Source organism: Heterodontus francisci, unplaced genomic scaffold (genome assembly GCF_036365525.1).
Source record: "Heterodontus francisci isolate sHetFra1 unplaced genomic scaffold, sHetFra1.hap1 HAP1_SCAFFOLD_58, whole genome shotgun sequence".
Taxonomy (NCBI): Eukaryota; Metazoa; Chordata; class Chondrichthyes; order Heterodontiformes; family Heterodontidae; genus Heterodontus; species Heterodontus francisci.
In genome coordinates this window covers 5,195,509-5,213,902 of record NW_027142006.1, presented here as the reverse complement: position 1 = coordinate 5,213,902, position 18,394 = coordinate 5,195,509, and the positions used below count along the sequence as shown (strand labels likewise).

The 18,394-nt window shown below is 43.4% G+C and overlaps 2 protein-coding genes and 1 non-coding gene across 3 annotated transcripts; 1 reads left to right on the top strand and 2 right to left on the bottom strand.

Moving 5' to 3' along the window:
- Positions 1-2,132: 2,132 nt before the first annotated feature.
- Positions 2,133-2,522, bottom strand: LOC137365904 (histone H2A-like). Its single transcript, XM_068028148.1, has one exon. It carries the CDS (start codon positions 2,520-2,522, stop codon positions 2,133-2,135), a length of 390 nt encoding a protein of 129 aa, XP_067884249.1.
- An 896-nt stretch (positions 2,523-3,418) lies between these two features.
- LOC137365872 (histone H2B-like) lies at positions 3,419-3,796 on the bottom strand. Its single transcript, XM_068028116.1, has one exon. It carries the CDS (start codon positions 3,794-3,796, stop codon positions 3,419-3,421), a length of 378 nt encoding a protein of 125 aa, XP_067884217.1.
- A 13,439-nt stretch (positions 3,797-17,235) lies between these two features.
- trnat-agu (transfer RNA threonine (anticodon AGU)) lies at positions 17,236-17,309 on the top strand. The gene has a single exon. It is a non-coding gene; the product is annotated as a tRNA-Thr (tRNA).
- Positions 17,310-18,394: the final 1,085 nt, after the last annotated feature.

Below are 18,394 nucleotides of genomic sequence, written 5' to 3'. Positions count from 1 at the left end.
GTTGAAAAGAGAGTTAATCCCACACTTGTATTCATTGCGAGAGACTGAGAGACATAAAAGATATCCACACTCATATAGAGTAACAGAGACTGACGTGCAGAACTTGAACCACACATATGCATAGTAGCAAAGTCTGAAAGGTATTGAGTCAATCCCATAATCAGATACAGTGTCAAAGACTGATAGGCATATTTGAGTTCACTTCCATAGAATACCAGAGATTTTCATGTACAGAATGAACCTTATTTCACATTCAGTCTGGATACTGATAGATACACAATGAATCCTACAATCATGTTCAATACCAAGTTCAGACAGACACCATATATACCCCCCACTTATTCACAGTATCATAGACTGACAGACACAGAGTGAATCACAAAAGCAATTAATTTCAGAGACCAGCAGATAGAGAATTAATCTCACTCTCACAGAAAGAACCAGAGATTGACATATATACATTGATACCCAAGCTCACATAAAATGACAGACACATAATTAAAACCATGGCATATATAGTACTTTAGACTGACACATAGAGAATGAATCACACAGTCACATTCTGACTGTGAAGAGTGGTGCATACAGAATGAATCTCACACTCACATTTAGTTCCAGACACTGACAGATACAGAATGATATCCACATTCAGCCACAGTAGCAGATAGATACAGAAGCTGCCACGCATACAATACTCATGATTGACATACAGAATGAATCACACAATCACATTTAGTTTCATAGACTGATACTCAAATAATCTCACACTCAGACACAGTACCACAGACAGATAGATGTAGAATTAAACTCGCTGTCACATAATGTACCAGAAAGTGTCAAAATTAATCTCATGAAGTACAAAAGATGGATGGAATTTGTCTCGCACTCAATGTAATCACCTGCACTGAGCACGCCAAGCGCAAGACGGTCACTGCCAATAATGTGGTGTACGCTCTGAAACGGCAGGGCCGCACTCTCCGGATTCGGCGGCTGAACAATTCGACCCTTTTCAGCAAACACACAACAAAGGCTCTTCGAAGAGCCACCCACTGCCTCACAGAGCGAGCAGTGACCTAGAAATGGGAGCTGGGATAGGCTGTTTAGAACAGTTCAATCAATCTGAAATATTTCAGATTTCCAGCATTCGCAGTATTTTGCTTTCACTTCTTTGTTCAATCAATCTGCTGTGTTCGGGATGAAAAAAAATGGAATCCCCGAATTTGACATTTCATTTGCAGCAAGGATGTGCAGTGGATTTGATTTTCTAAACGGGCTGTGTAAACAGTGCCCGAGACTCTACAGTTAGTTATTTCCCCAGTCGACACATGCCCTCAGTGAAAAGCCACATCACTCCTCCAGAATCACTCATTGTTTTCATAGAATTTCAAAATGATTTCGCTGCAATGAGGGAATCCGGGAGTTTAGCAGCAGCCGTTGAATCGGTCACTGGAACCAAACCCACTTGTGATGTTATTTCCCCCGAGACGGTGTTTCCTGCACTGAAACTGACAGGGTTTGTGAAACTGATCAGTTTCAGCTCAATCATTCAGGGACCTGGAATTCCCGCAGTTTGAGCCAGCGCTATCCCGAGCCCACTTCTGATTGGTCACCCTCTTCTCATTCACATGTCTTAACCAATCGCAGAGCTTCGAATTAGGAAATACAACAATCACTGGCTTAAATTGGCAGACAGTTTGAATTCGAAAAAGCCGCCAATTTCAGTGTCGGAAAGAAGCGAATTGATGGAAAATCTGGCGTTAGTTTTAAGCTGTTCGTAAAATCGCGCCAGGACTTTGTGCTGATAAAAGCGGAATTAAAAAAGTTTTTGATGGGTTATATATATTACGTAGTTCTAATCTAATTTTTTGTCTACTTATCTGTATCTGGCGGGAAAAGACTCTATTCAGCAATCTGTAACGGGACAAATAACTCAAACTTGGTGTTAAAGTAATAAATTAGACAGGCTTTGAGGGGAGTGAGAAATCACTGAAACAGATGCTTAAACATTTGAAATAGTTCTCATTCGGTCCTGTTACTGACATTTTGGAATCAGACAGGAACCAGCCCTTACACAGAGACTGTGGGTGGCTCTGAAAAGAGCCTTTGGTTTATTAGATGACATTTTGGCCGCTTTACTTTTTCTGGGAGCTCTGAGCGCTGGTTTTCTTGGGCAGCAGCACGGCCTGGATATTAGGCAGCACCCCGCCCTTAGCGATAGTCACCCCTCCCAGCAGCTTGTTGAGCTCCTCGTCGTTGCGGACGGCCAGCTGCAGGTGTCTGGGGATGATGCGGGTCTTTTTGTTGTCCCGGGCCGCGTTACCAGCCAGCTCGAGGATTTCAGCGGTCAGATACTCGAGCACAGCAGCCAGATAGACCGGGGCTCCGGCACCCACACGCTCAGCATAGTTACCCTTTCTTAGGTGCCTGTGAACACGACCCACCGGGAACTGCAGTCCAGCCCGGGAGGAGCGAGACTTGGCCTTGGCCCGAGCTTTGCCGCTGGTCTTTCCTCTTCCAGACATTTCCACAATCTCACAAAGACTTTCACAAAGAATGGATATTTTCTGCAGCATTTACTTTACTTATAGACTGAAAACTCTCCCCATTGGTCGCTACAAAATTCACCTCATTTGCCTATATTCTTCACCAATCAAGTCACTGACAAACAGAAGTGGGCGGGATTTTCCCGCCACAACATCAGAAGCAGAAAATGTGTCAATTTCAAAAAGCCCGCCAATTTCATTGTCAGAAAGGAGCGGATCAAAATAAATGTCATCCTAAGTCAAATATTTAAAATCCCTTCTCTTTATTTTGTTCTATTCAACTCTTTCCGTCACCAATTACAGACGCGGGTTTAAAATGTTGTTTAAATTGTGTATCTTTCTCCAATCGCTTTCAAACTGTCCCGGGACTAAATCCCTGTTCACAGCATTTCCCTGAAGCGAAACATTCAGTTTATCTTCAATCAGAGCCCAGTGTCCTTCTCTGAAAAGAGGGAGCCGGATCGAGTCCTCAAACTTCCCTTAGTCTGCTGTGTAATAATCCCATTCAGGGCTGTTGCAGTGCGGAGAGTTGCTGTTAATAAAATGATGAATTAGTTCACATTTCAGGAACAGAGTGAAGGGACTGAGGTCTGACCCTTACCGCTGAAAGCAGCTGTTAATGCGGTCATTCAGGGGCTGTGCAAAACCACATTAACAGCTTTATGCAAAAAAGGAAAGGCGGATGAGCGGATTATGGGTTTGAGTTCGGTTTTTGGGACAGCAGTCAAAAACACAAGAGTGGGACATTTATTATGTTACACATTGTCTTAAAATGATTTCATAGAGATGTTCGGATGCAGCTATTTCAGAGAGATTGTGGGTGGCTCTTAAAAGAGCCGTTGTGTTTGGGATGTTTTTCAGCCCATTGTGCAGTTTTACTTGGAGCTGGTGCACTTGGTCACCGCCTTTGTCCCTTCCGACACGGCGTGCTTGGCCAGCTCCCCGGGCAGCAGCAGGCGCACGGCGGTCTGGATCTCCCGGGAGCTGATGGTGCTGCGCTTGTTGTAATGGGCCAGGCGGGAAGCCTCACCCGCGATGCGCTCGAAAATATCGTTCACAAACGAGTTCATGATGCTCATGGCCTTGGAGGAGATGCCGGTGTCGGGGTGAACCTGCTTCATCACTTTGTAGATGTAGATGGAGTAACTCTCCTTCCTCGACTTTCTTCGCTTCTTGCCACCCTTTGCTGACGGTTTACTCACAGTTTTCTTGGCGCCCTTCTTAGCAGCTGCTTTCTTCTTCTTCTCAACCATCTTCAGATTCAATTTCAGACACAGAAATAAACCAAACCCCTTCCGAGTGCGGATTAAATAGACAATCCCACAGCTCTATGCTAATGAGGGATGGGGGAAAGTAAAGATTGTGATTGCGTGATTGGGAGTGATGTCACAATGGTTTTTTATTGTAATTCTGTCAGTGGTCTCTTTCGCCATCCAATCAGATTAAATATTTGCAACCAATCACAAACACCCTGAATGCAATCAGGAAGTATATTGCACAAAGACTCTCCCCAGCCCCAGTTTATATTGAAAGAGCTGCTCACTGTGTCGCGCTTCCTCGAAATGTCCTGGCTGTTGTTGGGAGGACACTTATTGACTGATTCTGTGTCGTTGTGTCTCTGCTATTGCATGTGAGTGTGCAATTAATTTCCTTTTTAGTCTCGGCTACTGTGTTCGAGTGTTTTATGTAATTTGGTAACTCTCAGTCTCTGGTGCTGTATGGATTCATTCTGTCTCTGTCAGGTACTGTGTTTGAGTGTGAGGAGATGAGGTGGAGTGTTGCAGCAAGGAAGATGGAAAAGAGCATTGGTGCCGATGACAGCCTTACTTGACGTCGTTTGCACTCGGATTGGGTCAGTGATAGATCCGTTGGCAAGGATTACAGCTTGCATGTCGTAGTGCAGTATGTTTGAGGAGGACATTCCATAATCCCTCTCGGCTGGTAGAGTCGAAGGCCTTTGTCAGGTCAGAGAAGGCCATGTATAAATGTTGCTGCTGCTCCCTACATTTTCTTGAAGTTGTCTTGCTGTGAAGATTATGTTCACTGTGCCTGTTGATGGACACAATCCACATTGTGTTTCCAGTAGGAGCTCTTCAGCCACGGGGAGGAGGCAGTTGAGAAGGACTCTTGTGATGACCTTCCCTGTGGTGGACAGCAGGGATACCCCTCTATAGTTAACACAGTCGGTTGTGTCAACTTTTTTTAAAGATGATCACAATTACCGCATCACGGTGATCCCCTGACATGCTCTCCTCCTTCCAGATGAGGGAAATGAGACATGTATTTGTGTCGAGTGTTTCTCTGCCATATTTTAGAATTTTGATGTGAATTCTATCTATTCTGGCAGCCTTATTGTTTTTTTGGCGATCCATCTCTAGTGTCATGTGTGAATGTGGGATTCATTCTGTACCTGTCACTCACTGGTACTTTGTGAAAGTGTGAGTTACATTCTGTATTTGTCAGTCTTCAGTATTGTATGTGAGTGTGGAATACATTCTGTCAGTGGCACAGTATGTGAGTATTTGATTCATTCTGTTAGTCTCTGGAATGTTATATAATTTGGGACTTTGTCTGAATCTGTCAGTTGTTCTGTATATGTGGAATTCAAGCTATATCTGTCAGTAGCTCAGTGTGTGTGTGAGTTCATTCTTTATCTGTCAGTCTCTGGTGATTTATGTGAGTTTGGCAGTCACTGAATCTGCCAGCTACTGTAGTAGTATTTGAGAATGATTTTGTATGTGTCAGTCTTTGCTACTACATAGGAGTGTGGGATTAATTCTGTATCTGTCAGCCTTTGGTAGTGTGTGTGATTGTGGGATGAATTAATTAGCAGTCATTGGTGCCCAGTATGAATGTGGAAATCATTCTGTAACTCAGTCTGATATTGTTATGTGAGGGTAGGAATCAGATGTATCTTTCAATCCCGGGTGCTGACTGTGAGCATGGGATTCATTCTGTACCTGTCGGTGGTACCGTATCTATCTGTGGGATTCATTCTGTACCTTTCAGTCACTGGTATTGTGTATGAAAGTGGGATTAATTCTAGATCCGCCACACATTGGTTGTGTGTGTGTGTGTGTGTGCATAAGAACATAAGAAGATACGAAATAGGTCAGGAGTAGACCATTTGGCCCATCAAGCCTGCTCCGCCACTCAATAAGATCGTGGCTGTTCTGATTGTGGCCTTAACTTCACTTTCCTGCCTGCCCCCATAACCATTGACTCTGTTGTAGATCAAAAATCTGTCTATTGCTGCGTTGAATATATTCAATGACACAGCCTCCACAGTCCTCTGGAGAGCAGAATTCCAAAGATTAACAACCCTCTCAGAGAAGAAATTCCTCCTCATCTCCTTCTTGAAAGAGAGACTGCTTATCTGAAACTCTGGCCCCTAATTCTACAATCCCCTACAAGGAGAAACGTCCTCTCAGCATCTACCTGTCCAGCCCACTGAGAATCTTGCAGGTTTCAATAAGATCACCTCTCAATCTTCTAAACTCCAATGAGTATAGACCCAGCCTGCTCAACCTTTTCTCTTAAGACAATCAAACATCCCAGCAATCAGCCGAGTGAACCTTCTTTGAAGTGATTCCAATGCAAGTATATTCCTCCTTATGTAAGGAGACCAAAACTGTATGGGGTTGGGATGTCACTAATGCCCTTTAAAGTTATGGCAAAACTTCCTTACATTTATACTCCATTCCCCTTGCTAAAAATGCCAATTACTTGCTATACCTTCATGCTAACATTTTTGTAATTCATGTACCTGGACACCCAGATTCCTTGGTACAGCAGCATTCTGCAGTCTCTCTCCATATAAATAATATTCTGTTTTTCTATTCTACCTGCCAAAGTAGACAATCTCACATTTCCCCATATTATACTCCATCTGCCAAATGTTTTCCCACTGACTTAACCTTTCTATATCTCTTCACAGACACATTGTGTCCTCCTCACAACTTGCTTTCCTACCTATCTTTGTACCATCTACAAATTTGGCAACAATATACTTGGTCCCTTCATGCAAGTTATTAATATAGACCATAAATAGTTGAGGCCCCAGCACTGTACCTGTGGCACTCCATTAGTTACAGTTTGCCAATCTGAATATGCTCCATTTATCCCCACTCTCTTTTCTGTGAGTTAGCCAATCCTATATCCATGTGCGTGCAGTTTTCAGTTTGTATCTGTCAGTGTCTGGTACTCCATGTGAGTTTTGGACTCTTTCTCAATCTCTCAGTGCTACTATTTGTGTGTTAGGTTGCTTTAGATGACTCGGGCTGAGGTACTGTGAGTGAGTGCAATAATCAACCTATACTTTTCAGCATCTGGCACTGAGCATGTGTTTCAGCATCACTTTATCTGTCAGTATCTGGTACTCTGTGTGAGTGGGGGATTCATTATATAACCTTCCGTCCCTGGGACTGTTTGCAAGTCTGGATTCATTCTGCATAAAATGTCAGCACAGCAACAGGCCACAGATGTGGTCGGTTTTAAGCAGACAATATGTTTGAAGTTTTGCCAAGTATTAAATATCTGTCACTGTGAACATAATAGTGAAAGATAATGTATCTTTCAATCTGATACAGGATTGATGTGCAAGTGTAACTCAGGCTGTACTAATCAATTTGATCAATGCCATTCAGTCTGACTCTGAGGGAGAATCTTGGACTTGTGTGTAAAATGAGCTCAGTCTGGAATTGTACAGTATCTTCCATCTGACACTATGAGGTTTTAGGACTGGTATGTAATTTATAGCTCAGACTAAACTCATCAAATTTATAATGTATCTTTTAGTTTCACAATCCGGATGAGTTTTAAACTGGAATCTGAGTTTGTATCTCAGGTTATACGATATTTCAGAATCTCTCAATCTGATTATGCATTTTAGATTTGGACTTGTATCTAATGTATATGTCTGGACACATTATGGGAATTAATACTGATAATAAACTGATAACATGTGTAAATCTTGGGCTGGTATTTAACTTGAATCTCAGATTATATTAGTTTAGTTTAGAGATACAGCACTGAAACAGGCCCTTCGGCCCACCGAGTCTGTGCCAACCATCAACCACCCATTTATACTAATCCTACAATAATTCCATATTCCTACCACATCCCCACCTGTCCCTATATTTCCCTACCACCTACCTATACTAGGGGCAATTTATCATGGCCAATTTACCTATCAACCTGTAAATCTTTTGGTCATGTGGGAGGAAACCAGAGCACCAGGAGGAAACCCACGCAGACACAGGGAGACCTTGCAAACTCCACACAGACAGTACCCAGAATTGAACCCGGGTCGCTGGAGATGTGAGGCTGCGGTGCTAACCACTGCGCCGCCCTTAATTCTGTAACTTTGAAAAGGGAACCATGTGTCAGTTCTTTGTGTATTTAATTTGTAGCTGAGGTTGCACTATTGTGGGATTGACACACTGATAATTTGATAGTGGGTGAGAATTTGGGCTGGGATTTATGTATCTACCTGTCAGTGGTACTGAGTTGGGGTGACATGGAAACAACGTCTGTCTCTCCTGTTCTGTTGGATAGATGGATTGAAAATGTGTCTCTGGAACTATTTCTGCTGTCTGAGACTGTGGAACTGATGACCTGTCTGTGTCTCTGCGCTCTGTGAGTGATAATGTCCGGACTGTGTGTGAGAAGGAGCTGGTGACACTCTTCCTTGTAACTTGGAGGAGGAAACATCACATTTATTCTGGTTCATTCAATTATTTGTCTGTTTGAACAAAAGTATGTTTATAACTAAAATACAGGTGAGATAGAAGATACAGGATTTTAATGAATTTAATCTCTCGAATAATAATGAGCCCCCACAAAGGAAGCCCAGTCATACAAATATTATCATTGTTTGACTGCACTGCAGTAACAGGTTCTTCCCATTCTGTCTCCTTTCCCCGTCGCAACACAGCCTGAGAATGGCCTCTCCCTTCCCCCACTCACTCCATGTTCCGGGACCAGTTGATTCTCCATTCCACCTCTTACAAACAGCCCCCGCCTGCCCCTGAACTTGCCCTGGACTCGATAGTGATCTCTGAGTCAGTCTGCGGACACGCTCCCAAAGCGATGTGCTGCTGGAAGGAGGCTGCTGTTTGCTCCCTTCCCCCGGGACCGGGATCTCTCCATTCGCGGCTGTTTTAAACCATCTTCTTCCGCTCACAGGCAGTGCTGGGGGAGGGGAGCGCAGGCGCAGATTCCGGCAACAATTCAGCAAACAGAAACATGGAAAATTTCCGGCGCAGAATGAGGCCATTCGGCCCATCATGTCCGTGCCAGCGCAAAGAGAGCGATCCAGCCTGTTCCCACAGTTTCTTGTTATTGGACAGTGAAGTGTGGAAACAGAAGCGGACAGTCAGGATGTGGAGATTTACACAAAGAGAATCTATTATAGGCACCAGGTGAGAAGTGTGAAGGACACATTTTGAACAGCAGCTGTTTGGTTTCGACTAAACGGTTAGACCATGGGAGCGGGAACTGGAAATCTGACCTGTGTAAAAGTCCCTGTTCCGTCGGTCATTCCCATTCATGGCCCAGCGGATTATGTCTGGATGTCATTTAATTGTTGTAAAACGGCCAAAGCCCCTGGTATGCAGTAGCTGGGGGCTGAAGGACTGCAGTGGAATCAGACACTGACTCTGTTTGTATTGCTGGGTTTCCTTTGTGATTGTTCACAATGATTATTCATTCAAAGATTGTTTTGGTCTCTCTTGTCACTTCCACCACACCTCTTCCTGAATTATAATAAATACTTTTTCTTTCTACAGGCAAATACTTGAAGGAAGTAGAATAAATATAATGATGCCTCAGCACAAGGGGAAGTGCAGCCGGCTCCTCACACACAGTAAGTACAGTATCATTCAGAGAGAAAAGAAACATCAGTTCCACAATCACTGCCAGCAGTACTAGTCAGACTGGCACTGATCCCAAGTTCCAGAGACTAACAGTCAATCCAACAGTCACACAGAGCATGACAGACTGAAGTTGTTTCCATTTCACCCCAACTCTGTCCCACTGACAGGTAGATACATCAATCCCAGTCCAAAATCACATCCACTGTCAGATTGCAAGGCACTGTGTCACTCTCACAAGACAGCAGCCTGAACTACAAATTCAATGTCAGATAGAACAGACAAACAGTACCCGATTGTAAAGTACAGAATTAATCTCAATAATGTAACCAGACTGCAGACTGAGCTACATGTCACACACCACTCCACAAATCTCACAAATAGTCAGGCTGGAAGACACAGTATTAATTCCATTACTGCAAACTGAATGCACTGTTATCTACCAGGACATAAAACATATTGTAAAATGAAAGGACACAGACCTGAAATGTTAATTGTGTTTCTCCCTCCACAAATGCTGCCTAAACTGCTGAGTATTTCCAGCATTTTTGTTTATTTCAGATTTCCAGCATCTACAGACTTTTGCTTTTATTTTAGAGTTAAAGAAACATTGCATTTTTTTATTTATTTAGAGATACAGCACTGAAACAGGCTCTTCGGCCCACTGTGTCTGTGCCGACCAACAACCACCCATTTATACTAACCCGACAGTAATCCCTTATTCCCTATCACCTACCTGCACTTGGGGCAATTTACAATGGCCAATTTACTTATCACCTGCAAGTCTTTGGCTGTGGGAGGAAACCGGAGCACCCTGGGAAAACCCACACAGACACAGGGAGAACTTGCAAACTCCACACAGGCAGTACCCAGAATCGAATCGGGGTCTCTGGAGCTGTGAGGCTGCGGTGCTAACCACTGCGCCACTGTGTCTTCTCGAGACATCCCTTGAGAAGTGAGACTTTTTGCCCAGAGATGGGGCTCTGTGAGGTGAGAGTGACTGCCCTTGACATCAAGGCAGCCTTTGACGTGCATGGCAACAAGGCAGCCCTAGCAAAACCAGTGTAAATAGAAATCAGGGCAAAATGCTCTGCTGTTTGCAGTCATACCTGGCACTAAGGAAGATGGCTGTGGTTGTTCAGGTTAATCATCTCAGTCTCCGGCCATTACAGCTGGAATTCCTCAGAGAGGTGTTCTAGGCCCAACCATCTTCAGCAGCTGCATCAATGACCTTCCCTCCATCACAAGGCCAGAAGTGTGGATGTTTTCTGATGATTGCACAATGTTCAGCACCATTCATGACTCCTCAGATACTGAAGCAGCCCGTGTCCAGATGCAGCAAGACCTGGACAACGTCCAGGCTTGGGTTGATAAGTGGCAAGTAACATTGGCATCAGATAAGTGCCAGGCAATGACCATCTCAAACAAGAGAGAATCTAATCATCTCCCCTTGATGTTCAATGGCATTACCATCACTGAATCCCCCACCATTAACATTGACCATTGGTTACCATAGACCAGAAACTGAACTGGACCAACCATATAAATGCTGTGACTGCAAGAGCAGGTCAGAGGCTACGAATTCTGCGGCGAGTAACTGACCTCCTGTTTCCCCACATCCGTCCACCATTCACAAGACACAAGTCAGGATTGTGATGGAATACTGTCCACTTGCCTGGATGAAGGCAGCTCCAACAACACTCAAGTAGCCTGTTTGATTGCCCACATCCACCACCTTCAATATTCACTCCATTCACCACTGATGCACAGTGGCAGCAGTGCGTACCAGCTAAAAGATGCACTGCAGCATCACACCAAGGCTTCTTCGACAGTACCTTCCAAACCCAGAACCTCCACCACCAACAAGGACAAGGGCAGCAGATGCATGGGAACACTACCACCTGCAAGTTCCCCTCCAAGCCACACACCATCCTGACTTGGAACTATATCACCATTCCTTCACTGTCGCTGGGTAAAAATCCTGGAACTCCCTTCCAAACAGCACTGCTGGAATTCCTGCGGCTCAAGGACTGCAGCGGCTCAAGAAGGCAGCTCACCACCACTTTGTCAAGGGCAATTTGGAATGGGCAATAAATGCTGGCATAGCCAGTGATGCCTACATCACACTAACAAATGAAAAAAGTGAGGAAATAGTGAAGGGCTTTTATAGAATACACAGAGACACGTTTCCACTTGTGGTGTCTGAAACGAGCCAAAAATATAAAATCGACATTCATAAAACCAATGAGGAATTCATGAAAAATGTATTTACGTAGTGAGTGGTTAGAATCTGGAATTTGCAACCACAGGGAGAGGTCGAGGCAAATAGTATTGATGCATTTAAGGGGAGGTGGAACAACTGTATGGGAAGAAAGGAATTGAGGGATATACAGAATGGGCTTTATTTTTGTTTATTTGTGCATATGAAGCAGGGTGGCTGGAAATATGTGTAGAGCATAGAGAAGTTGGGACGATCCCAGTGCAGTGTTTTGTCTAGATGGATCTGCCCAGAATACTTGTGATGCAGGAGCTGGGAGCTTCAGTACTTCAGTGGAGACAGATACTGACACTGGTTTTCATTTGTGGGTGTTTTTAATGATTATTAATTGCGAAATTAAATTCACCTCTTTGATATTTTGCACCTCCCCTGTTCTTGAGTTAAGACATATTTTTTCTTCATACAGGCACATACTTGAAGGTATCGTGATGAATGTGATGGTTGCTGCACTCGAGGCACAAGGAACAGTGCAGCCAGCTCCTCTCACACACAGTAGGTACATTATCACTCAGAGTACAGAGGGATAGACAGTTCATCAGTTCCCTAGTCTCAGACTGCAGAAGTAGTCAGGCCCACATTGATCCCGAGTTCCAGAGACACATTTTCAATCCAACAATCAAACAAAGCAGGAGAAAAATAAGTTGTTTCCATTTCACCCCAATTCAGTCCCATTGACAGTCAGATACATCAATCCCAGGTCAAAGTCACCCTCATTAACAGATTGAAATACAATGTGTCAATCTAAATATAATGCAGACTTCGCTATCAATTAAATATCAGATAGAATTGGCACACGGTATTGATTGAATGGCACAGAATCTCTTGTAATGCTGTACCCTGAGATTTAAATTAAATACCATACTCAAGGCTCACATCCATTCATGATAAAGGATGTTTAAACATCCCCATCGTGTCCCCTGAGATACAAGTTACATACAAGTCCAACATTCATTACAGTGAAAGTTTCTAAGGTGCTGAAAGATATTGTAACCTGAGACACAAATTAGATACCAGTTCAGAACTCACTCACACTGTGAAATGGAAAGATACAGAATCAATTCCATTAGTGTAGATTGATCTAAATATTATATACCATTCTAAAAACTCATACAATATCAAACTGAAATACAGTATCAATTCCATGAGTGTAGATTGATCTAAACATTGCCAGTCCAAAAATAAAACAGTATTAGATTAAGTAATGCTGATAGAAAGTGCAAACTGTGATGTAAATTAGATGTCTGAACTCACCCAGACTGCGGAATTTAAAAATACAGTCGACTGAGATACACATTATTTACCAGCCAAAAACATCTCAAACATTATCAGAGTGAAATAGATTATCAATTCCATTTGTGTAGACTGAAATCCACAGAACAAACCAGTAAAAAATCTCATACAGCGGTATGGTGGTTTTGTGGTGACATTACAGGACGAGTAATCCTGAAGCCTCCACTAATGGTCCAGAGAAACAAGTTCAATTTCCATTACAACAGCTGGGTAATTATAGTATCATAGAATCAAAGAAAGTTTAAGGCACAGAAAGAGGCCACTTGGCCCATCGTGTCTGTGCCAGATGAAAAACTTTCCACCCATTCTAATTCCACCTTCTAGCATTTGGTCTGTAGCCCTGCAGATTACAGCACTTGAATGTATATCCAAACTTCTTTTGAATGAATTGAGGCAGTGAGTTCCAGACCCCCACCAACCTCTGGCTGAAAAAAACTTTTCCTCATCTCCCCCGTAATCTTTCTACCAATCACTTTAAATCTATTTCCCCTCGTCACTGACCTCTCTGCAAAGGTAAATAGGCCCTTCACTTCAACTCTATCCAGGCACCTCAAAATTTTGTATGTTTCAATGAGATTTCTCCTCAGCCTTCTCTGTGCCAAGGAGAACAGCCTCAGCCTATCCAGTCTTTCCTCATAGCTGCATTTTTCCAATCCCGGCAACATTCTCGTGAATCTCCTCTGTACCCTCTCTAGTGCAATTACATCCTTTCTGTAATAAGGTGATCAGAACTGCATACAGTATTCATTGTGGCCTGACTAATGATTTATACAGTTCCAGCATAACCTCCCTGCTCTTAAATCTATACCTCGGCTAATAAAGGAAAGGATTCCATATGCCTTCTTACCACCTTATCGACCTGTCCTGCTACCTTCAGGGATCTGTGGGCATTTACTCCAACGTCCCTCACTTCCTCTACACCTCTCAGTACTCTCCCATTAATTGTGTATTCCTTTGCCTTGTTTGACCTCCCCAAATGCAGCAACTCACACTTCTGAATTGAATTCTATTTGCCATTTTTCTGCCCATCTGACCAGACCATGAAGATCTTCCTGCAGCCTACAGCTATCCTCCTTGCTATTTACCACACAGCCAATCTTTGTGCCATCTGCAAACTCATACCCCCTACATTTACATCCATGTAGACTACATCAACTGCACTTCCCTCATCTATCTTCCTTCTTAATTCTTCAAAATTTCGATCAAGTTGGGCAGACAAGGTCTTCCCTTAACAAACCAATGCTGACTATCCTTGATTAATCTGTGCATTTCGAAGTAACATTTTATTCTGTCTCTCAGAATAGATTCCAATAATTTGCCCAATACTGATGTTAGACTGACTGGCCTGTAATTATTTGGTCTCCCTCACTCCCTTTTTAAACAAAGGTACAACGTTAGCAGTCCTCCAATCCTCCATCACCACACCTGTATCCAGTGAGGTCTGGAAAATGATGATCAGCTCTTCTGCTATTTCCTCTCTTGCTTCTTTTTAACAGCCTGAGGTGCATTCCATCCGGCGCTCGTGATTTATCAACTTTCATACACACTAATCCCATTAATATGTCCTCTCTCCCTCTGTATGAATCATATCCATACTTCACACCCCTCTTCCTTATCTACAATATATGCATCTTCCCCCTCTTTTGTGAAGACAGATGCAAAGCATTTATTCAGAACAATGTCAGCATCTTCTGCTCTGCACATAGGTTACCTTTTTGGTCTTTTCTGTGCCCTACTCTTTCCTTATTTATCCTTTTACTCTCAATGTATTGATAAAACATCTTTGGGTTCACCATGATTTTGATTGCCAATATTCTTTAATGCTCTCGCTTAACTTTCCGAATTTCAATGTTGATTTCCCCCCTCCACATTCTATACTCCTCTCGGCTTTCTGTAGTATTCAGTTCTCTGTGTTGGGCATAAACTTTCCTTTACTGCCTTATTATACCTGTAAACTCCTTGACATCCATGGGGCTCTAGATTTGGCCTTCCCACCCTTTTTCTTTGTGGGAACATGTTGACTCCGAACCCCTTGAATCTCCCCTTTGAATTCTTCCCACTGCTGTGACACTGATTTACCGTCAAGTACCTGTTTCCAGTCCACTTTCGGTAAATCACTCTCCAGCTTAGTAAAGTTGGTCTTGCCCCAACTGAGAACTCTAACTCCTGTTCTGTCCTTGTCCTTTCCATAATTATATTAAAACTGACTGAATTATGATCACTACCACCAAAATGCTGTCCCACTGCCACTCCTTCCACCTGCCCCTCTTCATTTCCTAAAACTAAGTCTAAAACTTCACCCTCTCTTGTTGGACTTGCTACATATTGGCTAAAAAAGTACTCCTGAATGCACCTCAAGAATTCTGCTCCCTCAATTCCCTCCACACAAAAAGTATCCCAGTTAATGTTTGGGTGGTACAAATCCCCCACTGTTACTGCCCTATTGTTCTTGAACTTCTCAGCGATTTGCCTACATATCTGCTCTTCCATCTCCCTCTGACTGTTTAGGGGTCTATAGTGCACTCCCAGCAGTGTGATTGCTTCTTTTTTGTTCCTCAGCTCAATCTATACGGTCTCATTTGAAAAACCTTCCAACATATCATCCCTCCTCACAGCTGTAATAGTTTCTTTGACCAAAATTGCCACTCCCCCTCCTTTTTTATCCCCTTCCCTCTCACGTCTGAAAACCCTGTAACCAGGAAAATTGAGCTGCCATGCCTGTCCCTCCTTTAGCCATGTTTCTGTAATAGCTATGATATCATACTGCCATGTGTCTAACTGTGCCCTGAGCTCATCTGCTTCATTTGCTATACTCCTTGCATTGATTTAGATATCCTTGAGCACTGCCAACATTTTTTGTTTTGAATTTTCTAATCAGTGTTTCCTCTCTCTTCCAGACTCCATTAATTTTCTGCCTGCCATTTTTATTTCTGATTTTGTCCCATCTGACTCTACCTTCCAGTCCCCATCTCCCTGCCAAACTAGCTTAAACCCTTCCCAACAGCACTAGCAAAACATCCTGCAAGGAACTCCGTCCTGGCTCGGTTCAGGTGCAACCCGTCCAACCTGTCCCAAAAATCTAAAGTCCTCCCTCCTGCACCATTTTTCCAGCCACACGTTCATCTGTCTTATCCATCTATTCCTGTACATTCATCTGTCTTATCCATCTATTCCTGTACTCACTTGCACGTGGCACTGGGAGTAATCCGGAGATTATTACTTTTGATGTCCTGCTTGCTAATTTCTTACCTCACTCCCTAAGTTCTGACTGCAGCACAACATCCTTATATCTACCTATGTTGTTGGTTCTGATGTGGACTACCACTGCTGGCTGTTCACCCTCCCCCTTCAGGATGCTCTGTAACTGCTCAATGACATCCTTGACCCTGGCACCCGGGAGCCAACACTCCATTCCTGGATTCACGTCTGTGGCCATAGAAACACCTGATTGTTCCCTTGACGATTGAATCACCTATCACTATGGCTTTTCCAGTCTTCCCTGTACTCCCCTTTGCAGCTGAGTCACCCATGGTGTCATGGACTTGGCTCCGGCTGCACTCCCCAGGTGAAGCATCATTGTCCTCTGTATTCAGAACTGAATACCTGCTGGAGAGTGAGACGCACTCGGGGTGTCCTGCACTACCTGCCTGATTCTTTTTGACTGCCTGGTGGTCACCCATTCCCTCTCTCCCTGCATACACTTAAGCTGTGGGGTGACCACATCTATAAACAAAGAACAGTACAGCACAGGAACAGGCCATTCGGCCCTCCAAGCCCGCGCCGATCTTGATGCCTGTCTAAACTAAAACCTTCTGCACTTCAGGGGACCGTATCCCTCTCTTCCCATCCTATTCATGTATTTGTCAAGATGCGTCTTAAACATCGCTATCTTCCCTGCTTCCACCACCTTCCCCGACAGCAAGTTCCAGGCACTCACCACCCTCTGTGTAAAGAACTTGCCTCGCATATCCCCTCTAAACTTTGCCACTCTCGCCTTAAACCTATGTCCCCTCGTAACTGACTCTGCCACCCTGTGAAAAAGCTTCTGACTATCCACTCTGTCTCTGCCACTCATAACTTTGTCAACCTCTATCATGTCGCCCCTCCACCTCCATTCTCAGTTTTGGGAAAAATAGAGTATATGACTGTATCAGTAAGTAGGAAAAGTTAAAATATGTTGTGACCAGTGGAGAAGTGTGATGAGAATAAACAGATCCTCCTCTGATTTCAACGACGCAATCATTTGTGATCTGGCTCTGTAGCTTAGTTGGTTAAAGCACCTGTCTAGTAAACAGAAGAGACTGGGTTCAACTCCCAGCAGAGCCTTATTTCACATTTGTGATATGCTTTAGAAGTTTCCTTATCAATCATTTATATCTCGGTTTTGTGAACTTGAACTTGGAATTCAAATTACATGATGAATTTCAGTCACAGGAGAAAACAGCCTTTGTGAAGGATGTGAGTTGGGAATGGCTGTTCCTCCTTGTCCAGAAATTCAGTGCTGATACGCCAAAGGCAACTTCTTTGATACAAATTTGTTCACGGTTACATTCAATCTGGAAAACAGCTCGACATTAATCTCACAGAAGGAATGTGTGACTGAGTTGTATATTTCAGAGTGTTTGTGTCGTTATGTGTTGCTTTTAACCGAGACTGGGGACATGACGCAAGTGGGAGGGTTGATCCGAGGTTTGGAATATTTGTCAATCAGGAACAAGAAAAATCAAAGGAACCAAATAAGAAAACCTATGTCTCGTGGGTATTGAGAGACGGTGAGAAGATATTAAACTTTGTTCCATTCAATCCGGCTGCGATGAACTTTGAATTTTTCCGCCTTTTATAAACATTATTTGAAGGGTCTCTGTAACAATGTTCAGTGTTGATGAGAGTGGGGTCTGGGTGAGCAGCTGCTGAGTGTGACAGGGTCAGGACTGGATGCAGGAAGTGCTCTGACACACTCTCTCTCTCTCTCTCTCTCTCTCTCTCTGATGGCTTTGAGTTGATTTTCAAGTGTTTGAATAAATGAAGGAAGTTCCCTCCACCCATTTGTTTGGACAGACAGTGTAGTATAAGGATGTAAAGGGTTAATGCTGAAGACAGTGGGATCAACCCCTCCCACTGTCAGAGTGGTGATGTAACAGTCACATGAGATGAGGTTTGGGAGAAGAGAGAGCAGCACCAAGGATGCTAGCTTAAGAGGTTTGATGAATGTGTATATAGTATTGTGTAAATTAGAAAAGAGTTCTTCGTTCTTTCAGCAGGAAATGTGTCCAGAAAATATTCAGGAGTCGGAATGCAGATATTAACTCCAAGTGACAGTTCTGGGTTCATTTAACAAAAAAAAGGTAGAGAATAATATTGCTCACTGATTGAAATCCCCCAGTGAGGAGACAGTTAAACAGGTGATCTGT